The sequence below is a fragment of the Musa acuminata genome, chromosome BXJ3-5 (assembly GCF_036884655.1).
Source record: "Musa acuminata AAA Group cultivar baxijiao chromosome BXJ3-5, Cavendish_Baxijiao_AAA, whole genome shotgun sequence".
In the NCBI taxonomy this organism is placed as follows: Eukaryota; Viridiplantae; Streptophyta; class Magnoliopsida; order Zingiberales; family Musaceae; genus Musa; species Musa acuminata.
Window position 1 is genome coordinate 2,539,901 of NC_088353.1, and position 24,356 is coordinate 2,564,256.

The 24,356-nt window shown below is 37.5% G+C and overlaps 1 protein-coding gene across 7 annotated transcripts; it reads left to right on the forward strand.

Moving 5' to 3' along the window:
• Positions 1–422: 422 nt before the first annotated feature.
• LOC103983839 (glycerol-3-phosphate acyltransferase, chloroplastic-like) lies at positions 423–23,848 on the forward strand. 7 transcript variants are annotated; one of them, XM_065150268.1, is made up of 15 exons: positions 880–1,018; positions 1,275–1,398; positions 1,493–1,568; positions 1,651–1,748; positions 1,983–2,069; positions 2,169–2,266; positions 4,946–5,003; positions 8,402–8,503; positions 8,579–8,640; positions 8,735–8,845; positions 11,010–11,088; positions 13,637–13,756; positions 13,831–13,944; positions 15,113–15,259; positions 22,965–23,598. In XM_065150268.1, exons 3-14 carry the CDS (start codon positions 1,529–1,531, stop codon positions 15,245–15,247), a joined length of 1,104 nt encoding a protein of 367 aa, XP_065006340.1. In that variant the 5' UTR covers positions 880–1,018; positions 1,275–1,398; positions 1,493–1,528; the 3' UTR covers positions 15,248–15,259; positions 22,965–23,598. The 7 variants fall into 7 exon arrangements, 6 of the variants coding, with proteins under 6 accessions (XP_009399421.2, XP_065006337.1, XP_065006338.1 ...); XR_010496335.1 differs by lacking the exons at positions 1,275–1,398; positions 1,493–1,568 and adding an exon at positions 23,626–23,848 and having other exon boundaries at positions 423–1,018; positions 22,965–23,294; XM_009401146.3 differs by lacking the exons at positions 1,275–1,398; positions 1,493–1,568 and having other exon boundaries at positions 423–1,018.
• The last annotated feature ends 508 nt before the right edge of the window (positions 23,849–24,356 follow it).

Here is a 24,356-nt window from a genome sequence, read left to right on the forward strand (position 1 = left end):
TATTTAAAGATAAAATTATATACATTGACTCTTTTTAAATTTTACATTAAATATGTTTTTTTAAATTTATTTTTCTATCGTGAACATTGCTACTAATATATTTCGACGCAACAATTCTGATGATAAAAAAATGCTTTCTTAATTCGTATTCGTTCACCAAACCATTTGTCACTTTGGCATCATTATTTTTTATTTTTATTTCTAATATATTTTTTCAGTAGTTGGCAGCAATATTTTTATTTACGTTTGTTTTTATATGCCACCAATTCCAACTTAATCAAATGATCAGACGGTCCGGAGCATTGCACAGCAGTTCAAGCAAAACCCACTACGAGGTGATGTTGCACGAGTTCCCCGTCTTTTTTCTGGCCAGTTGCAAGGCGGGTAGATTTTTGGGCAGCTTGAACTGATGAGGAAAAGGAAATTTCGTCAACGGCCAGGCGCTCTAGTTCGCTCCTCCTTGCAAATTAGTTTTCGTTTTTTGAATACTATTTAAATCCCTACTCGCGATCGACGAATAAATACACTCGTTAGCCCGACTATAAAGGGCTCCGTTCGTTCTAATCTCTCCGTTCTCCCCCCTTACTTCTCTCCTTCACTGAACGCTCCGCGAAGAGAAAGCTAGAGGGATCGGCTGCGAGCTCGGAGGAGGCTTCGAAGCAATTTTTCTGACCGTAGATGATTTCTTCTGTTGCTTCATCGAGCTATTGGACGACGACGGCTGTAGTCACGATGTTTTCCGCTCTCCCCCGGACTATTGGATGTTCCGCGGGATGTAGACTGCCGATTGCTCGTCGTTCTGCTGGTGATTCGAGTTCGGGGAGCAGCATTTGGTTGAATTGTTCGGATCCGTCAAGACGGGAGCGGGAGATCCGTGGCCCGAAGGCTAGCGCGGTGGTTCGGCCGGTTGGGAGGGGTTGCGGGAGCGTGACCAGAAGGGCGGTTCTTGCCTGGGATATGGGGGCGGAGGAGGAGGTTGGCTATTCCAGGTGTTTTCTTAGGGCACGGAATGGAGAAGGTGCGACCTGACGTTTGCTTTGGTTGTTCGTGTTTCGACATTACATTTGAGAAGCTTTAAAGATTCTTAGGTGATCTTACGGTAATACTATGTTTGCTATTTTTGTCCAACAATACCATTTCTCCGCGTTATATTTTGGTTGGCACAATTTGGTACTACACATTGTCCATCTTACGCTTTTGGTGATATGATATGCATGATGGTATAAACTTCCCAAATCAAGAGTAAGTTTCGTACCTTCTCACCTTTCTTTCAGTGTACCATAGGCAGCAAGCACTTCTCGGAATACCACCTGTAGCATGCCAAATTTACATCCTTGCGGATTTGACAAAGTTACTTTGAGGATTTTATTCAATTGCCCATGGACAAAAAGATGCCTAGTTAAGTTGCATCTCTAGCCTGTTATTATGTTAAAAAAATTGTTTGTCACATTCTTTTACTAAGTAATTGACATGAAAATTTGTCTCTGCTTAGTGGAAGCTTTAAATTCAGCAAACATTTAACCCAGCAATGGCCGACATTTTTTGGTCTACGTTTGTGTTACCCCATGGTATGATGTCAATGATCTGCTCAAAAGGAGCACAAGAAGTATTATCTTGACTTTGTTTTTTTTCATCCAATTTTATCTGCAGAGCTGCTTTTTTGTATAAGGAGGGAAGTTGAAGCTGGAAAACTTTCTTCAGAAATTGCGACTAGACTGGAAGAACTCTATTATAATTACCGGAATGCTGTAAGTTCATCTCTAAAATAGAGAAATTCCTCTGAAAGGCAGAGGACTCTCATTTTGGAGTAATTGTAGTTGAACAAGTTGGATAATTATATATAAATGAGTTGATGACTGTTCTTTTTCATTTTGTTGCTGTTCATAGGAATAATGTGTTTTTTTCCCTATGTTCTTGGTTGGTACACTGCCCAACGTCTCAGAAAGGAAACTACATGAAAATGTGTGAATTTTTAATTTCAGGTCATGCAAAGTGGAGATCCAAGTGCAAAGGAGATCATACTTTCCAATATGGCTGTTGCATTTGATCGTGTTCTTTTGGATGTTGAGGTCTTGGCATGCACCTTTATTGTTCTTAGACTGTTATTTAAAATATGTATGTTGTTAATGTTCTTCATAAATAGTTTGATAGCTCTGTATATCTTGCAGGATCCTTTTAGCTTTTTGCCTTGTCATAAGGCAATACGAGAGCCTTTTGACTACTACATGTTTGGTCAAAATTATCTCCGGCCATTGATAGATTTCAGGTGCTTTAAGATTCATTTTGCTTATCTTCTATTCAATCTTCTCTTTCACATGAGGTATGTTAAATGCCCCATGTGTTTTTGAACATTTGCTCAAAATTATATCCTAATCAGGGTTTTCAAAAGCTCTAGGCGCTTGCTCGAGCGAAATTAGGTGCTCCTTAATATTAAAATTTAAAAAATATATATCATGATTGATAAATATGATCACAAAAATAAAAAAAATAACACATCAAATTGCATTCATTTAAAATACTAATTGCATTGTCCAAATATAATAAAAAAATGACAAAATAAAATGAGATTAACTTCAATGATCATCAATATCAATTTCATCGTTCTTAAACTTATCATCATCTTCCTCTTTAGCTGATTTATATTCCTCTTGTTCATCAAAGTTGCAGTGTTTCCTCTTATCTACCTAACAATCTATTGTTATGTCCTAACTCCTAACAGTGTACCCACCTAACATTGTTCATAAGTTCCTAACAATTTAACAAAGTTAAGTAGGAGATCATTAAACGAAGTGCTCAAGATGGTGTAAGAACTTGGAGATCATTTAACGAATGCATAAACTAAGAAAGATGAGGAGATGGAGAAGTAACCAATTGGCGAAAGTCTATGGAGCATGGCATCAAGGAAGGCAGCAATGCACGATGGAGTAATGTTGGGTTATCCGACTCTGGAAGGGTTCACGTGACTACGGTGGTTCTTAGGGCTAAGGAAGGTGGCTACTAGCAATGGAACAAAGTTGGTCTACGACATAAGCAGCATACAGTGGAGAAATGAAACTGCACACGATGACGTAGGGTGGAAGAGGCTTGTGGTCGACGATGTAAGCTGAAGGAAGTCGCATCGGCACAGGGCAGAGGAGGCTCATGGTCGATGACGTAAGCTAAAGGAAGACGTTGCACACGGCGATGTAGGGCGAAGAAGCAACACGTTCAACGATGTAAGCCAAAGGAAGATGACAACCAATGACATAGGGTAGAGGAAGGTCACGGTTATGAAGGAATAGGGCAACCAACGATAGTGATATACACTGTGATAGTGTAGGGTTCCTTCATTGGATCAAGTGGAGGGGGAGGAGTTAGTTGTTGAATTAGTTGGTTTGGCTGAGCCAACTAATTCAAATTGATTGAACCTAGACTCTCAGAATCGAATAGTGCACACTTGAGTCACCCAGTGCCTGGGCTTAGGCGCGTGCTCGAGTCATGCCTCTTTGAAATGACTTGCCTCGACCTATTTCGAGGTGCTCGCTCCTCACCACGCCTCGCTCGAGTACCTATTGAAAACACTGATCTTGATTGGGATTGGTGAATTTGTTTAGTTCACTAAGCTATATTAATTTATTAATCTTGTGTTCTTAGTCTATGATTGGATTGTGGGGTCAATATTACTCAATGAGTCTTTGTTTAGTATTTATTTGGGCATCAAAATTATCATCTTTCATGTAAAACATATATAATGTAGGTTTAGTTGGAGGACAGGTTTTTGCTTGTTAGTTTGTCTGTAAGAAACACTTATGGTAGTTAATTATGCCTTCTCATTTAGTTTATGTTTTATCTCGTAGTATTCCACTAGTGTCATCTTCAACATATTATTTAGAAATTATTTAGATGGGAAACAAGTGTCAACTTCATGGTAGTTTATGTTTTCTTCAAGATATTATTTAGAAGGGATACAAGCTGCACATACATATATGAGTGTGTTATTTTGCTATTAATGTCAACCTTATTTAATGTGACAAGGAATAAAGGGCAATTCTAGTGTATGAGATTTTAATCCTTACAGTTTTGAAAGTCTGTAGCATCTTCATTTGCTTGGTTCAAACCTATTTATTTTTATGTTGGCTGCAGCAGAGAGTATCTTGTAGGTATAATTGGGAAACTAGGCAATAATTAAAAAAGATATTGATGTAAGCTTCTATATTTTAGTTTAAGTTTGATGCAGGTTTGAACTAGGTTTTCCTTGGAAAGGATTTACACGGACAAGTTGATTAGGTTCAAGATCAGTATTGCTTTGTCTTTTAAGATGCAACTTATGTCTATCTAGTGTGGGAGTATCTGTCTCACTTAATTTATTATTGCATGATATACTTTTAATATCTATTGTTGAGGCCTTGGCTAATTTTGTATTAGGCATGAATAAGATACTTAAGCTGTTCCTGTTTCTGAAGGGTAAAGCAGCGTTGGTGCAAGAATGGTGTTTGTGGTCCTGTTTTCTGACAGTTGTTTGTCATTGTCTGCATGTTCTCTTATTAAAATTTGCTGAGTATTTTTTTTTCACTGATTGAATGTTCTTTTCACTGAGTAATCAACATTGTTGAATCTTTTCAATTACCTTGATCTTTTTGCCATCAGGTCCATTTGTTGCCTGACACTTGGCAAAGGATATCAGCACCAATTATATTAGTGATTCAGATAACTTTTGATGTTTCATCATCTAAAGCAACAGTTATCATAGTCTTTTGTTATCACTAAATTTGAATATAACTATTGATGTTGGTTATACAGCTTTAAGTGCCAAAAGGTGATTATTTCTTCGTAATGGCAAGCATGATTGGAAACTTGAGAATCATGTGAATCAAATATTCAATTTTTCTCGACTAACTTCTGGTGGTGCGACTGCATTCCTTTTTCAATAGCTTGATGAAATTTATCTTTTCTTTCTAATCCTCAGAACATCATATATTGGCAACCTCTCCCTTTTCTTTGACATGGAAGAGAAGCTTAAGCGGGTATGTGAGCATCATTGACTATTTATTATTGTTAATGATCAACTATTGTTGTTTCCTGGCTAAATTTTTTTATGTATTTACAATTTTACTATACTTTCTATTTTAGTTTTGTTTGTCTTATCATATGTAATGGCTAATCATGTAGGCTTTTGGTACCATACAATGTTTTATTCTTGGAAGAAACATGAATTGATTCTTTGTCTGTTTATTCTGAAGTCTTTTTTGCATAGGAATTTGTGGATGATAATATTTTCTCCTGAAAACTCCAATATCTTTGAGCTTGTAAGACCTAAATGTCACACTTGAGATTGGTTATATATTTTATGTGACAAAGAAGTGGTTGATTAGTAGTAATTTCTCTTTTTCTCTCTCATATTCTTGTTTAGGAGGCTGATTGTTATTCTTGAATTGGAGAAAATCCTGACAGAATTGTCATTTATATGTCAATTACACCTATGCACCAAATATTTATCATATATTTGTATGTCTTATCACATTGGTTAATATTATGTATAGCTTTTAGGCATATATTTGTCAATTACATCTACATGCTTCATGCTATCTATACTATAAAGCAAGGATTTTAATTTCGAATAATACCGCCCGTACCGAGCGGTACGTACTGGTTCGCCAGCAGATCGGTACGCGGACCTCCCGCTACCGTTGATTGGGGCTGCTTTCGCCCCGTTACCACCCTAAATCGGTCGGTGATGATCTATTTCGATCGTCGTCGCCCGCTATCGGGTGGTATTAGTTGAGGGAGAGCTGATGGAGAAGAAAGAAGAGGGAGAAGAGAAGGGAGATCTTGGAGATCCGGTGCCACTCTCCCTCGACGATCCCGATCTGTTGTCGCTCTCCCTCGTTGGACGTTGCAAATGAGATGTCGCCACCTCCTCGTCTAAGGCGACGAGGCCTCGGCGTTGTTAGTGACTTCTCCTCATCCGCGCGGGGAGAAGAAGCCTTGGCGACATCGTGGGGAGAACAAACGGAGCGTTGTTTGTTAGGATTGTAACGACACTAAGAAGGGGGGGGGGGGGGTGTGAATTAGTGCTTTCGTAAAGTTATGATTTTGAAAATTCGTTCGATGAAAACTGATATCGAAAGTGTGCTTGACTAAGAGTATAAGTGTAATAAGCAATTAAATTAGAAAGCAATAGCAATGAAGAGCATAAAGGAAATGCACACCAAATTTATAGTGGTTCGATCGTTGCGACCTATGTCCACTCCCGATTCCACTTTCGTTGAGGCCACCGACTTTCACTAACGATCTTCTTTCAACGGGCGAAGATCAACTACCCTTGTTACAACTCTTTTATCTTTTCATAGACTCAGGAGTGAACCTTCACACATCTCTTTTACAATTAGATCTCACTCCTCCCTTAGAAGACTTCTAACTCTAGGAGGAAGAGATTGAATAATTTAAGAGAGATTACAATTCTTTTTTCCTCAAGAATTCTTTCCCCTTTCTACTCTTTTTCTTGCTAACCCAAGCAAGAATAACTGGGGTATTTATAGATCCCAAATGACTTAAAAAATGAAGCAAAAAATTTAAATCTTTGGGTTTTCGGGGTACTGGCGGTGCCACCTCCTGCACTGGGCGGTATCACTGCTTGACATTGGCGGTACCACCGTCGGGTCTTCCGGAAAACGTACACTTCGTACGTTCCAGCTCATAAGTGGTTCCACCGCTTGGTCTAGCGGTGCCACCGCCTGACCCAATTGTGGGCCATTGAATGGGCTTCCATTCGACCCAAATCAGCTCTGATTTAGGCCCAATGAGCCCTTAATTGAGTTGGTATGATTACACTCAAAACCAACTCACAACCTAAACTACTTCGATCAAGACACACGATTACAAACATGAATCCTATGTTGTCCGACATGTCATTGGTTCATCCGGTGCTTCGTCCGATCCTTCGGCGCATCGTCCTCTCTTTCGGCGTGTTGCCCGATCCATTGGCATGTTAGCCTTTTGCAACATCCAATCTTCATAACGCAATGTCCGATCCTTTTGGCCCGATGCTCAAACTCATGGCACAAAGTCTATCTTCCAGCACGTCGACCAATCCTCCGACCCGACGCTTAATCTTCTGACATGATGCTCTTCGGCACAACGTCTGATTCTTCCTGTTTTAATCGATTTGTCTTTCCATGATCGAAGTTAGTCCTGCATCATTCAAATGCTCATTAGATCATAACTTCATCAATTGATTTCATCATCAAAATCCGAGATTCAGCATCGTTGCGGGGACGTTTCTTCTCCCCACGCGGGCAGAAGAAATGAGGCGACAAGGCCACGACGTCGCCTCGTTGCCCTTTTTTGTGCGGGGAGAAGGAAACCTCGGTTTCTTCTCCCCACGTGGGCAGAAAAAGGAGGTGACATCGCCTTTTTTTTAACTTATATATATATATATGTATATATACATGTATATATACCGAGCGGTACACCTGTACTATACCGTACTGAGCTACGCTCAAAACTCCGGTGTTGTATGAAATTACGATCCTTGCTATAAAGTATGAAACAATTACTTGGTGTTGCTTTTATTATGTATATCTAGGTTTATTGCAGCGCTTGGTCCATTTTGAATTACAGCTACTCACCTTATGTTAGATATATTATGAAACACTTACTTTGTTGTTCCTTTGTCTTTCTGACATGTGCATGGTAACATGATTTGTGATGGATGTGAAAGATCAGTTTCAAGAGGGCCTTGTGTCTCCAATAATTTCTTTGAATCCTTATCAAAATTTTGAATATCTATAAGTCATCATCTTACCACAATTTAAATGCAAATTAGGTTGTGTATTTGAAAATCACACACTATTAATTCAAAATTTGTTTTTTACAAGAGAAAATAATTTATAGTGGTCATTTATCATCAAACCTTTGCAAGTCACATCCAAGTAAGTATAAGTCGCTTCCAAGTATGCTTAAGCACATGTAACTTAGCTATTACTTGATATCATTAATTCAAAACTTAGCTTATGGACTATAGTCTAAACAAAATAATTTAATCACAATTTAAACCTTTGGAAGTCAGCTCTGATATCTTGATATTCGATCAATAAATATCTTCAGAAATATGTATGACCATGACATTGCTTTGTTAATTTCCTGCTGGGACTGTGGTAGAATGTTTGGCAAATACATTTTATTACTAGTGGTATTTGTCTATTAATTGTTGCTTTCACTGTAATGACCAAATCATTTATTTCTGCCCAACGGTTAGATTCTTTAATAGACAACCATTTCTTTAGTGTTGCTATGAGCTGTTGATTCTGATAAACTGGCTTTGGGTCTAGTGGTCCTTTTTTACTTTCTGGGCATTCCTTCTAAGATGTTTCTTGTCTGGTATCTTGATATTCGATCAATAAGTATCTTCTGAATTATGTAGGGCCATAACATCATTTTGTTCTCTAACCATCAGACAGAAGCAGATCCAGCGCTCATTTCACTGTTGCTTGAAAGAACAAATTTATATTTTGCTGAGAAAATGGTAAGCTAATGATAGTGCCAATTGTTTGTTGCAAGTATTTTCAGTTCTATTAAAGTGTTCTATTTTATACCTCAGGCGTTTGTGGCAGGAGATAGGGTGGTTACAGATCCACTTTGCAAGCCCTTCAGCATGGGAAGGTCCTTGTGATTTCTTTTATGATTCAACACCACTAAATATTTGTAAAACATTCTTAATGTTACTTGAGTTACTCATTTATTGCTTGTCTGCCAGAAATCTTATTTGTGTATACTCAAAGAAGCATATGCATGATGTTCCTGAGCTTATTGAAATGAAAAGGAGAGCAAATACTCGAAGCTTAAAGGAAATGGCTTTGCTTTTGAGGTTTGCTTGTGTTTTGATGCACTTTACAAGAAGCGAAATATATGATTCTTTGGTAATAAAAGATTTCAAAGATTCTCCTTATTAAGTGTTCTCAAAATGTGGCCTTCTTTTGCATGTTGGGCTTCTTTCTTTTTATTAAGCAACTCATGCAGATGCTAGCTCCATAAAAGAGTACTTGAAATGAATGCAGCCTAAATTTGCAAGTGTTATGAAGATGGTAATGAACAAGTTAGACATTAGGAATTATCCACCAATTTCTTGTTTCATTTCATAATACTGATGATATTGGTGATGATTGATAATGTTATTGGGTATCCTGTTTCATAATTCTGCATCACGTATATTTTGAAATATGAAATAGGTCTTTGGTAGACACCTAAAATTTTGATTACTTGATTTAATAGACACTTCTGGTTTGACAATCTGATGTGTGATCTCCTCAGATCTATTACATATTTTTGCTTGTTTCAGAGACTATCAAGTTCAATGGCAGCAAAGAAAATGTCAGCACGCTGCAACTGGTCAACTTAGTGTGCATGAGCTGTTCCTCTTGATTGCAACTAGGCAAAGACATAAAGGAATGTAATGGTTTTATTGGATGAAAATATACATGGGCCTCATAGGAGGCCTGCCGACATATCGGTATCTTCAGTGGAAAGATTTGCAGGTTACAGAGATCTGAGTGTATGAACTACAGAACACCTTATTAAGCCATTAATCCTAGAATGAGTTTCTGAGATATCTTTGAAAAAGAATGAGAGAGATGCCCTCCTTAGTGTCTCACTTTCCCATTCTTTTCCTTAATTAATTGACGAAATCACATGTATAGGATAATATGGCATGGCTATTTAGGCACCCAAAAGTTTATTTCCTGTCATGAAACAGGTAGTAAATGCATTTACTTCCTGTCAATTTTATGATGGATAAAGATTAATGTTTTTCCAAGGGGTCGTGCTACACGCTGCTCTAAATGTCATGCATGGTTGAGTTCATGCTATAATAAGTTGAAACATTTTACTAGCATTATTTCTTTTGGATAAAGATAAGGATAGATTAGAGGTGGTCTTTATACTTCTGACACCTCATGAGTCGCTTGCATCCCATTAGGCTCATTAATATAATCAAACCCAATATCTCTTATATAGCAGGGTTGGTGTGCCACTGGCAACAGCCTTTCCCAAACCAATGTAGTAACAACCTATGGTAATTTATTGAATTAATTGATTTCACCAAAAAATAGTTAGTATTACTTGATGTCACATTTTTATATACCTCATTGACCATATTCTAAGCTAAAATAAGAATAATAAGTTGTATGCATGTACATAAGCTTATGTGATTTATTTTTAACAAATTATTGGAGTGTTGTATGATAAATTTTCAAAAGTTGCCATTTTCCCATGCCCATATCTTGTACCTGTATTTTCATGTTTTCTCTGGCTTCATAGTTTGTTACTTCTGGTTTGAATATATATGCCAGAACATTATAAGAATGACCAATTAAAAAGTAGAGTTTTGGACCTTTTGGTACCATAATTAATATGTTTGTGAGACAAATATGAGAGTTTGATTTTATTAAAAGGTTGTGGAGAATAATCTGTTAAAAGAATTGGTAAACAATGTGGTTGGTATCTTATCTGTATGACATCAGGAAAGAAAAGATAGACTTGTGTACTTGACTTAAAATGATCTATCGGGCTTAAGCATTTCATGACACATAGACAAAGTGCACTGCATACAGTTCCTGGTAGCAAGTTACTTGGTTCATTATTCGCACCTCCATCATCAAGGTAAATTTTGTTTATTAAGATCTGATGTTTGTTTTCTTACTGCTTCTAATCTTTGATCAGTTTTCCTTTTAAATCAGTGGCTTTTTTTAAAATTTTAATGTGAATTGCACGACGGCTGTATATGCAATCTGTAGAGCTTTTGAGTTTCTCTCAATGTGTTGATAGTTTCTTGGAAGCTTTAGCATTGACTGAGTTTGTCATTAGATTCTTTTTCCTCTAAGGTTGAGATACATTTCAAGCATAGAATTTTATCTTAAAGATATATCTTGCTTGGTACATTTAATAATTATCTCTATTTGTCCATCTTATAAAATCCAATTGACTGTATTTTTCTACTTGTCTTTTGTGTGTACTGACTCAAAATTACCAAATAGGAGTGGATCACAGGTAATATGGATTGCACCAAGTGGTGGTAGGGACCGACCTGATCCACTCACAGGGGAATGGAATCCAGTATGTTTTCTTGGAAAACTTGTGCTTCACCTCTTCAATCCATTGCTCTTTGATTCATTTCATAATTTTTTAGCTTTCAAATGGGTAGTATAGTATATCTTTCTTCTCTTAAAAGCATAATATTTCTATCTATCTTCAGCATATTTCTATCAATTCTAAAGCAAATTCAGCCCATTTTTAGCGTTTAAATCAAGGACTATAGTCTCGTGCTGACTGATGGTGTTGGTCCATGGCTGGATCAGTACATACTAGTTTGTACCAGCATACCATGTGTTAGTACGTCGATATGTGCCAAAAGATCCAAAAAAGGCTAAAAAATTATATAAAAAACCTGGAAAATAGAAGAAAACATAAATGAGAGCATTTTAATTAGAACTTAATGCAAATTTGGTACAATTTCAATAAATTTTATCCAACACGAGGAAGGGATAGTGGATTTATCTTTTTTGGACGTTGAAGAGCAGCTTTACGACACGTTCTGAATGGTTATTCCATTGATATTGAATCATCTACAAAGATACGAGTTGAAGTGTTAAATTACGTGTCGAAACTTTATGATTTAAACAAATCAAATAATTTGGGGTGCCTACTTACCCCTACAATGGCACTAAAAGTAAGCCGATTGACCCTAATTGTGCCTAATTTCAAATTATGAACACTAATCGCTCAATTGATAAGTTGCGTTTAGTCCTAATCACCCCTAAATTTGAACTAAAAGTAAGTGATTGACCCTAATCATCATTGATTTAATATAATGAAACTAATAAGGAGCTAATCATATAAAAAACTAACTAAAAGTATACTAATGTCCCTAATGATGCCTGGAACATAATTAATGCCACTAATCACTCAATTAATGTTACAGTATGAAAAAAGTATAAAATTGTTCGGTACACCAAGGTGTACCGCTCGGTACGCCCTGATGTACCGCTCGGTACGCTCTGATGTACCGCCCAGTACACTGGTACCGTACTGTACCAAGCCCAGGTCGAAACGCTGGTATGGTACGGTACGGTACGACAAACCTTGGTCTAAATACCCTTAATCTGGCACCAAAAGTAAGAGATTGACCACAATCATCATTAACTTGATAAGTTGATGTAATGGTGCTATTATGGATCTATGGATCTAATCATGACAAAAGCTAGCTAAAACTCTAAAAGTACTCTCATTCAAATTAATGCCACTAATCACATGATTAACAAGCTGCGATTATGTCTAATCACCCCTAATTTAGAACTAAAAATATGTCATTGACCCTAATCATCATTAACTAGATATATTGGATCTAATATGGAGCTAATCATGTGGAAGTTAACCAAGAAGTAGTAAGAGAATACATACCTTTGAATTAGAGTAATCCTTCTCTAAATCACTTGTTAGAATGCGTTAATCCTCCAAGATGAAGCTCTAATTACCAAAGATCAGCTTTAATCGAGAATAATAGTGAGAATGTGTGAAAAAGAGAGTTCAGAAGTTGTGAGAGTGAAAGAGGGGGAGGGTGAAGGTTTAAATGGGGTTTGAAAGTGGTCCAACAGTCAAATTGACCATTGGATTTTGATGAATCTCAGCTGTTGATCCATATTGGTTGAAATCCGACCACTGTTACAGGCTGGTATCGATCAAATTCTGGCTGTTTCACCCATTACGCAGGCTGATCGCCTGATACAACCCCCCCATATATATACCGCCTGATATAGGGCAGTTCAAGTTTCAGTATTCTATCGGACTGGTATGTACTGCCTATACTATATCATACCATTTCGAGCTTTACGTCAATCCTTGGTTTAAATTACGCTTTGAATTGATCACTTTAAATTTTATTGTGGATTCATTCATCATTTAGATCTCTAAGAAATTATGAATCTTTATATTCATCTATATTATGATGTAAGTAGACACAATTTCTTGAAAATCTGATGGTCATGCCCTATCTTTTTGCCCTATAAGCTTTGTCTGTTGTGGGACATAGAGGCTGTTGAGGTGTGGATCATGTGAAGCCTCCTACAACTAGCTTTGTGGAAGCCTTTTCAAATTTGAGAGGTGTCTTTCACCCACCAAGATATGGGCATCTGGGAAACTTTAGATGACAACCTGCCCTTTAGAAATAAAGAAATCCCTACAGGGGTGCTACAACAGGTCAGGCATGACCATGCGGGTTTCAAGTTATATATCCCTGACTCATCCTAGACTAGGTCACAAGTAGATTCTCAGTATCAGTTGTTATATTTGTCCTACTTGACTAAAAGTTACTTGGCAAAGAATTGAATATCATAAAAACCCATCTAATGCATGGTCAAACTGCAAAAAGGCTTCTTGTAAGAAAGACTAATGACTTCAAAACAAGGATTAATTAAATATTTATTGTTAATTTGTTTAGCATGTTCATTTTGGTCTATGCTGGAGGTTTAATATGACTCATACAACTTATATGATAGTCTAATAATCTTTCTTCCCTTTTTGATGTTGAATGATATTTCCTTTTAGGACCCAGTTGTTTTTGTTTTCTTCATCAATTGATCACTTGTGCTGATAATAATGAGTGCAGGCACCATTTGATGCATCTTCAATGGACAATATGAGGAGGCTTTTGGACCATTCTGGTGTAGTTGGGCACATGTATCCCCTAGCATTGCTGTGTTATGAGGTTATGCCTCCACCACGAGAGGTATGATCTACTTAAGAGTTGTGGTCTAGACTTGGCACACTGTATCATGATCTTCTAACATTTATTTATTTTAGGTAGAAAAGCAAATTGGTGAGAGAAGAAAAATTTCTTTTCATGGAATTGGGTTATCCGTGGCTCCAAAAATCAACTTCGCTGAAATCACAGCTGGTTGTGAGAACCCTGATGAGGTTAGTGATAATCTTTGTATTTTACTATCCTACAGATTTTACATGTTCTTTTTTATATAGTTGTGTGCTTGTTCTAATATCAAATTTCAATGCCCCTAATGATAAAATTAGCTAAAGTTTATATTAATTTGTATTGCGATGTGGCTAGATTTCTACTACAATTGATGTGCAATTTATTAAGGTTTGTTGTTGAAAAAGATCTCTCAGGTGTTAAGTCAATGTAAACTTTCATTGATTATAGAAAACAAGCATGGGGACAGTTAATATCCATGTGTAACAATTTGCACTTGAGGTTCATCAAAAAGTTCTGAAGATGATGACTTATGTAATAATTTACCTGAACTTCAAACATGTACCATTAATTTATTTCCAACTATTGAACATTGTGTTAAGACAATTGCTAGAATTAGTTCAAGTAGCTAGAGATACTTGAACTAATGGGACTGCACATATATGCTAATGGGCAAGTGTTGCAAATATAGAAATAATAAAAAAAGTGTGACTCAGTTCATGAGGCTTCTGTTAGTTGTCTGCAGAGAGTTAATTGGTGCACCTTACCCTTATAGGTGAAGTTGCTTCAATGATTCAAACCCTTGATCCCCATGTTGCAAATGAGTATCATTGCTTGGGTTTCAAAACTTGTTCTAAATGTAAGATACGCTATAATAGGAATATGATGAAAAATTCTTTAGATAGCATAGTGTTGGATTTGACAAAATTAATTTATTGTGTAATTCCTTGAAATGCCATATTTTGAGTTATAGCACCAAATGATAGCTTCTAGATCAGAATTTGCTTACAGAATTAACAGAATATTCACCTACTGAAACAACCGAAGGATTAGAAATGTTGATAAATTTCAAGAATTTGGGTTGTAAGCTGACTAGTTGTTATTTTGAAATTGTTCTCATGAATTATGGTTCCTGTACTGACATTTGATCTATATCTAATTCCATTTGAACTTTTGTGGTTTCTACTTGGTATTGAAATGTGCACATCCTAATCCATATAGCCATTCTTAATTGTTTTTGAACCTTCCTCTAATAAGAATCTTTCATGTTAGTCAAATATACATTTGGTGCCCAAATTTCTTCTCTCCTTGGAAGTTCTTTGCATCAACCCATATTATTTGTCATGTCAATTCTTTTATTACGTTCTTTACTTGCAGGCTAAGGAGGTCTTTTCTCAGGCTGCATATGATTCCATGATTGAACATTATAATGTTCTTGAATCTGCTATATATGGATGTAAAGGACAAAATGCATCAAACTCCATTGTCTCACTTTCACAGCCATGGTTATGAATCTTTTGGCAGGTTTTCTTGTCATTAAGGCATTATTTTTTCCTTGCTTTAGTTGCTTAAGATTTTCATAACTACAAGGAGGTGTCCTTGGACAAATTTAAGATATTCTTTTGTTTATTTCTTGATAAATTTATTCTAATTTGCATGACATAGGAACTTAGAGAATTTTCAAGTTTGGCCTTTTTATGGCACTTGTGAGAGACTTGTTTGATGATTGCAAGGAGGGTATGATCACCTGGCTTGGACTAATACGGGTCCAAGCTGTATCGGCATATTATGCATCAGTATGCTGGTACGTACTGAGTTTCCGAAAAAGTTTAAAAAATTAAAAAAATTACTACCTACTACAGGCCCTGTTTCAGGTGGTACATGCTGTATACCACCTAGTTTACCTTGTTCCATGTGTCATTAGGCTATCAAACCGTTAAGTACCCATCCATACCTACCATACTAGGTGACATGGTTCATCATTTCGTGTCGACCAGGTCTATCGGTCCCTAGTTAGACCTGTTGGTACTGGCTGAAAAATCAGCTGAAATTAAAAACCCTATTTCAGGGTTGTTTTATCCTAATTTATTGATATAAAAATTAAATTTGATACCTAAACATGCATTAATAAGCTTCTAATTGCCTATAAAACATCATAGAATAAGCTCGTAAATCATGCAAGAAGATAGTACATGGTCAATCTATGCTAATTATTCTTAAATTCCTCTAATTAGGCTTCATTAATTATTAGTCACTAATCAGTCAAGAGTTACCAATATTCTTTATGCTAATTACATGACATGATAAGGAAAACATAGAGAGAAGTTAAATACGTTCAGTGGGAGAGACATTCCATCCAACCTTCGGTTTGAATTCCTCCGTTATCCAAATCAAGGGGTTGATTTCCATTAATCACTAATAGAAAGATCAAACAAGTTTAATGAGTGAGAAAGAGTAAAAAATATAGTGAAGATGAGAGTGCATGAAAGAGGGGGAGGAAAGGGCTCTTATAAGGCCAAAACAGCTCATAATAGTCATTTGACCACTGGGGTCCGGTGTCAATTGAAATAATACCAATATGGTCGAAATTCGACCATTATCGATTGGTAGGGGTCAATAATGGTTAGAATTCAATCATATTGGGCGATGGTGAGGCACGATCGCTACACCTCACATTTCCCATGTACTAATCCACTACAGACCTACAAAAGAGAAGATGAGTAAGATGAAGTGTTTAACTTGGGATCCCATAAGTAGACATTTTGGTAATCACTTGATAAATAATGAAAATTACAAACATATATTTTGCAAGCTCTAAACGATCGCGTGACAAAGGGTCCAAGCTGGCTTGCCATGATAAAAAATCCTCGTAAGTGCTCAAATGACACTATTGTAGAATAAGATAGAGAACTAGTCCTAGAAAATACCCCAAAGGCCCATCCAGCCATGTGCATCCCTGGTAGCTCTATGGTGCTGTACTGGCTGACACTCCACACCACTTCGTAAAGCTAGAAACCCTTAAAATGGTTGTTTGGATAGCTTATTTTTGGATAGTATTGTCTCTACGTGATGACTGCATATAACCTGTATTTATAGGACTAAAACGATCATAAAAGTCAACCAAAATGGGGCTACTAAGCTTACTGTAAGACTTCTATATGTTGTGTAAAGCAAAGTTTGCAATACCGAATGATACCGCCCGTATTGGACGGTACGTACAGGTCCGCTAGCAGATTGGTACACGGATCGCTCGCTATCGAGCGGTATCGTCGATTGAGGCTTATCGATGCTGTTTTCGCTCTGTTATCATCCTAAATTGGACGATGACCGAGGGAGAAGAAAGATGAGGGTGAAGAGGAAAGAAGAGCGAGAAGGGGAAGAAAGATAAGGGAGAAGAAGAGAACTTGAAGATTGACGCTGCTCTCCTCCTCATTTGTCGGTGACTTTTCATCCCTCGGTCATCGTCCAATTTAGGATGATAACAGAGCGAAAACAGCATCGATAAGCCTTGGCGAAAACCTTATATATATATATATATATATATATATATATATATATATATATATATAGGCGATGTTGCCGAGGTGACATCGCAATTTTTTTTTTTTTTAGTGACGTCACCTCTACGACGTCGCTACCGCGTTGGGAGAAGAGAGGCGATGTTGTAGAGAACTTATATATATATATATACCATTTGGTATACAGTAAGTATCGTACTGTGCGAATCTCGAAATTCCGGTATGATACGAAATTTCAATCCTTGGTATAGAGCATAAACAAAACTGAAAGACACGAACATACACAAACATTACAACGAACACCCTTTGTATATATTTGTTCATAACATTCTCTCCCACTTATTCCTTCGATGTCCTCATCGAAGCCTTTGCAGACGCTGTATCTCCTCGCTTTTGCTGAATCTTCAATCTTTTACTTTAGCTGTAACGCACCTCTCTCAGCTTCTAGTTGCTTCCCACCACTGTTGTTGAGTAGTCAAACTTTGATCCACTAATGCTGCTTCAACTCGTTAGTGACCGACTCTGGAGTGGGGTCGGTCGAGTTGTGCTGAACTTTGTTGGTTCCTGTGGATCCCTTAGATAAAGGAAAAAACCTTCATTGTTGTGCGTTAGTCTCTTAAACGTCTCACATCACTTGAACTGGATAGATGCCTATTGGAGCTTTAATGAATATCGCCTCGCAGACTTTGAAGTTTTTAAGGTGATTTCTCTGAAAAATTTGCTAATTGATTCCTTTTCTACTTTGTTGTGACCTCCATGTAGGTTTGCATCACTTTTGCTTTCGATTGACATTCTATTGAGATATGAAGCGGAAAATCTACTTTTGGTAGAATTGATTACTATTGGTGAAGATTTGACAACTATTGTCTTCCACTAAGTTTCTTCGAAAGATCTTTAAACATGTGCAGAGCTCCTCTATTGGATAAATAAGAGAATTGAGATACTTGGTTTTGCCCATTCTCTTAAGAGTTGAGAAGGCAAAAGTATTTGATTTCGCCCGCCTTCTCGAGGGTTGTACTTCATGCATCAAGTTGGTTACTAGTCTTTGCTTGCTTTTTGCTCACACCTTTGAAGCACCCGAAGTATTTGCACTCTTTACGTTGACTTAACTACTGTAATTTGCTTCATTGCCATTGAACTTCAAGAATGCAAGAAGTTTTACCAAAAAGAGCAAAATTTTATCCCGACTTAGAACAAGGCTTTCATCCGAAATCCCTCTTAGTGGTACACAACTCTCATATGCTAATGACAAAGGCTTTCATCCGATGCAAAATTCGATGCACGCAAGGAAGACCTTCCTTTTGTGGTACCATGACATTCACTCTTTAAATCCATAGCCATTCTTACCATCGTGTTGCTTACCAAAGTGGAGCTCCTAGTAGCTCCCGATCATATCTACATATGATCATGTCCCTCACATCCTGTGTCGCATTGCCTCGAACCGTTCCACCGCGATCCACTACACCATGTCTTCTCCTGGTAACATCTCCATTGCATGATGATCTTTATAGGATAAACTCGGTTTACGATCTCTTCATGTGTGGTCTTTACCAGCACATCGTAGGGCTTCTGCTACCTTCGATTGTGTTTACTCCTTTGGTAATCGATCTTCAACCATCGACTCTTGGGAGTTGGGTCACACACGGACAAAACGCGAACTCTAGGATAGTTCGTCGCCGAGCAGCTTTCGAAGTCCGTCGACTTCGTTGAAATTTGTACACCATTGTTTGGATCCTAGACCCCTGGCCTTAGCATAATCTCCACTACTCACAGCTTCCTTTGTAGTAACTTGAATGGCGGCACTATGGTATCTTCTTTAAAAGTACCTGCTTTTGCATCCTTTTTGCGTTCACAAGTTGAGTCTCCTTAGTCTCTTCATCAATTGCTTTGCCGAGATAAGGTGCATGTGTCTCGAAACTCCCTTCGACTTTGGCACCATCCAAGATGCATTCGCTCCATTAGAACGAGGCACCCTGGAATGACATGATCTTGCTTTTACCTCTACAAGAGTTTATGTCCTTGACCTCTGTCTGAGGAAAGTTTCGCGCCTCCGTTCTATGTTCCATCTTCTATGTTGACTCCCTTCATGCGGTATGGGCAATTCACTAAGTTCCACCCAAGTTGCTCTGTTCCTCAGTTTGTATTAAATTGATGGTCGTTCTAGTGCCCATCATTCTACGAGTTAGCTATTCGTTGAGTCTGATCTCCATATTGGCTCTAAGTGTGCCTTCGTTTGGTGTTGTCTAGGGTCACTCCCTTACTTGATCTCGCAATGTTGGCCACCAACATATTATCTTATGTGAGATTATGCTACGACTCCTCGTTGCTCACTTCAAATCTATTTATCATTATGGAGATGTCTTGAGGTATCCCCCTTAACACGTACGACCCATTGCACATGATTCTTCCTCTGAAGAACTGAGACTTATCTTTCTTAGATATTTGTCCTATTGGAGCAACTTTTCTCTTTGCATCCTTTCCTCTAGAAGTTTCGGAGGCCATCGTATTCTTAGACTACTCCGCCTTGCTGAACAAATTATGCACTGTTCTGCCATCATGAATGCACTTGGTAGATTGTGACTCTTCACCAATACAGCTCTCGCTATGCCCCTTAAGACCTAGCAACATACTGAACCTATAACACTTTAGCCTCCTACAGACGTATCCTTCCCATGCCGAAGAGAAAGTTTTCGTGTTTTATGGTGCTGAGTTTTAGTCCCTTTGGGATGGCCACGGACAATCCATCATCCGTATACAAGCCCTTGCATGAGTACTAAATTCTTCGAGTTAGCATTTCCCCTCGCCTTTATGAGCTTTGCATAACTTTTTCAGTCGCCGAGCAACCCATCTCTCCTTGCACTGTCTTATCCTTTGCCAAACACTTCCACTTGCCTTGAGCACCGTCAAGTTTGGTTGTCAACATCGAGTCGTAGCTCGAACTTAGCCATCATAACCTTTATGCGCTACATGTTCTTCCTAACTCGCTTGTCCTCGTGGTACCTCTCGTGTAAAGGGTCAACTATTTCTGTGAATACCAATCTCGGATGCTTGTTCCTTTGAGTGACTTCTTTCTATATGTTTTTACGTTCGTTTTCCTTAAACGGTCGTCCATGCTAGCTGCCCTCAACACAGTCCCGTTAGGTCCCTCACGTTTACATGCCAGGTGTTTCTAAATGTGCTTGTCCAGATCTGATACCATGTCATGTACTTAGTTAGTTTTGCCTAAGTCATGCAGTACCCTTGCGTGTTCATCCGTAAAGGATCAACATTCTCGAAATGTCTTATGGTCCCTTAAGGATCTACAAAAGAAAAGACGAGTCAGAGAAAGCGCTTAACTTGGGATCCCACAAGCAGACATTTCAGCAAACATTTGATAGACAATGAAAATTACAAATATAGATTTCGTAAGCTATGAACGGTCGCGTGACAAAGGGTCCAAGGTGGTTCACCATGATCAAAAGTCTCCACAAGAGCCCACATGACACTACTACAGAATAATGTAACGAACCAGCCCTTGACAATACTCCAAAAGCCCATGCAGCCGTGTGCCACTCAAGTAGCTCTATGGTGCTGTATTGGTTGACACTCTGCATCACTCTGTAGAGCTAGAAAACCTCCAAAATGACTATTTGGATGGTATGTGTTTGGGCAGTTTTACCACTGTTCGACGACTGCACACAATCCCTGTTTACAGGATTAAAATGACCATAAAAGCAGACCAATATGGTGCTATTAAACCTACTGTAAGCCCTCTACATGTTGTGCAAAGCATAAACAAAACCCAAAGACACGAACATGCACAAATATTACATCGAACACCCTTTGTACAGATTTGCCCGTGACAAATTGGAGCGGACTGATCCGCACCTTAACCAGCTTTGGGACCAGTATATACCACCTGCTTAATACCACATCAGGCAGTACGATAGTCCATGCCAGGCAGTATTGTTGCTCTCCAAATCGATTCTTCAATTTGTCATACAATAGTGAAGTGTTGCATTCTGGATGTGTGAACTGGAAACGAAGAGAATCCTGTTCTTTCGTAGGGTTAAAGGCTTAAGTTCAGGCTTGGAAACACTCAATAAAAGTGAAGGAAATAGTGCTGATTTGTTTATGACAAAACTAATTGGATATAGCATTGTTGTAGGTCTCATGATGTTAAAATTCCTGGAAGGATCGTGGAAATAGTGTGAAGATATTAGGGTTCTTACATTTGTTCCTTCTTTTTATATGTATGAATATGCTGAACATTCTTCACAGAGTTAAGGTAGATTTACAATCAAATTTGGAATTAACAGAAAAGTGCATCGGCATTAAGCTTGTGATAACCAATGACTGCAAACTCTTTAGAAAGGTTGATCATGAGCATAGAGATTGAAGATGAGCAATTTGCTAAGATGTTATAAGAATAGAAAACATACAAATAGAACGGCAAATGAAAGCTGTATTGTTAGACATAGGCTCTTGGACCATTGGGGTGTTGTGCTTTACAGTTCTTAATGGTGTACATTATCTATTACCATGTGACCTGAAAAATGTAAATGGGCTTGCAAAATTGGAAAACACCATGTTGACTTTCATGAGTTGGGGGTGGTTACATGGATTGTTTCTGCTATATAGTTTTTGTGAAGGCGCATTTTCATGTTTATGCTGGCAAAATTCTTTGCATCATCAGACTCCACATTACATGGATTGTTTCTGCTATATAGTTTTTGTCAAGGCACATTTTCATGTTTATGCTGGTATAGTTGTGTGTATTGTCAGATTCCACATCATCTAGTGGAAAAGATGTCAATTGGACTAAAATTAGAGTTTCTTTCCTCTTCCGACAAATTTAACCACATTCTGTATCATGACATGTTTGACCTGAATAAACTTGCACTGAAACAAAACTTTGGTCAAGTTGTTGAGTCAACTACTTGAGATGGCTACATGTGAACTTTTTAGCTATTCAAGTCTGTTCAGATTTTGTTTTCCATTACTCTTGAAGCAATTACATCTTTTTCTTTCCTGCTGCTTTCCACTGATAATTTGGATATTCCCTGTCACTTTCAGTTTCAACAGGACAATTCCTATACAGCCATCATAAATCACTAGCATCCTATTATGCTGGGTGCTATGTTCAAACTTATCGTTTCATGATCTACTTGAATTTGCTGAATCAAACTCCGCTAGTTTTCTTGACATTGTTTCCAACTGTCCATCGTTTGAACTGTCTGAAAGACACTACTTAAAAGATTGACTACAAGAAAAGAAACAATGTATCATCCAGTATTCACCAGTTTGTAATACCATGCTTTTACAACCAATAGACATCCTATAGATTGTGGGTAAATAAGATCAAATACCATTCAAACATTCATGGTCCTCTGATGTCCAACTAACTGATTATACAGTGTGATAACTGAAATTCTTTGGATAAAATTGTATGCCTAGTATGAAAGCAAGGAGAGATTTGATCATACAAGTTTTGGAATTAGTCGTAAAGTTCTGACGCTGCCTGATGGTTCGTCATCCTCATTATCTATAACATTCTTCCCTCGTGTCACTACATGTGCTCTTATAAATTTTATGGAAGCGTATGTAGTCTTTTTATGGCAAGTCTGCTTGTTTAGAAACTCATCATTTTCTATGCATGCTTTCTTAATAATTTCATTGTGTGCAATACTTTGGGACTACAAAATACTAAAGTTTCCTCTTCTGGCTGACAGATCAATTTTGCCCTCCGAAACTTTTGCACCAAGTCTGCTGGTGGTATCTCTGCTACTTAAGTCAATTGATTGTGTAAAATGGAGTTTCACACAGATTCTGCAGCCTTTAAAAGGTGAAGGGCCTTTAAAAGAGGGAGGGGTGGTGTGGTGGCGGGGCCTTTTTCTGCTGGGACACAAGTAATAGTGCATTAACGAAGAATATTGAGCAGGAGTCACGAGCCATATATTTTCTACAAGTAATGCGGTTTGCATCAACTGCTGGATCGTGTATAAAGTAGTTTCCAGGCACGTCGTCCACAAGCAGCGCCAGCTCTATTCTTTTTATCGAGGGTAAGACATTCTAAGGATCTATATATCTGACATGTATTAATGCTAACATGACCAAATTCCCTCTGTACATATCTAGTTCTTATTTCCCTATGAATTAGATATGACAGCATTTCCTGCCGGTGTCAGATGCATTAGTTTTCTTTTTTCTTTTTTTATTAACTAAGATTTAGTTTTCCAGTCAAATATGAGAGTTAACGAGTTTGTTTGATTCTCTTTATTTTGACTGAAGACTGTCCTAAGCTTTAGAAGATCGTTCTCAAATTATGTATTCTGTTATTCGTATAATTCAAGTTATTTATATTTATTCTTTTTTGTTGACAATGGAAAGCAGATAAAATCTTGAAGCTGAAAAGCTCATGGGATCCAAAGCCCAATCAATCCCGCTTTTCGTATGTAAGAACTTTTATGCTGATTCATTGATTCTGCCTCTTGCTGGGATCTTTTTGAACAATATTGAGGATGAGATCGACAGCTAGTATGAAGACTAACTGTCGAGACAAGAAACTGTCGACACATCTTTGAATGTGGTGTTTTTCCTTACAAATTTACTATGCATCGATGGGTGGTGAGGGGCTTAATATGATTTTTCATTTTTTTGTTCTTACAGTCATATATTTTCGTCCTTAATTCATTGTTTTATGATTCCTAAGGAGGAGGTTCATGAAAATAAAAAAAATCTAATAACTATTAAAAGTAATTTAATTAATGATTTTTTTTGCTCTTAAATGTCCAATTGATAAATTAATTTCGTATAACGCACTTTATTTAAAATAGGAGTTCTATTAAATTTCAAATATTCGGTAGAAATTTTCTTTATCACAGCGGTTTAAAAAAAATATGAGAAAACGTCTGCTGACTTATTTGTCAAAGAATTCCTTTTGAGTTTAAAATGAGGAATAGAATTCCTTTGCAAAAAGGAAAATATATATCGAATTTGGTGTTTTTCCTTACAAATTCAATAAACTCTATCAACCGCTATTAGATATAGTTAATATTAGTTAGGTTTCGTTAAAAATTTATAAAAATGAAATATCTAAAATCTCATAGAATTCTCAACAAATA

What these genes read in the sequence shown, in the direction of transcription:
- LOC103983839 (XM_009401146.3), top strand. Translation starts at nt 679, where the DNA reads ATGATTTCTTCTGTTGCTTCATCGAGCTATTGGACGACGACGGCTGTA. An exon ending in GTGTTCTTTTGGATGTTGAG is followed by an intron (nt 2,070 to 2,168) that starts GTCTTGGCATGC and finishes TATATCTTGCAG; the next exon opens with GATCCTTTTAGCTTTTTGCC. An exon ending in GAAATGGCTTTGCTTTTGAG is followed by an intron (nt 8,846 to 11,009) that starts GTTTGCTTGTGT and finishes ATTACCAAATAG; the next exon opens with GAGTGGATCACAGGTAATAT.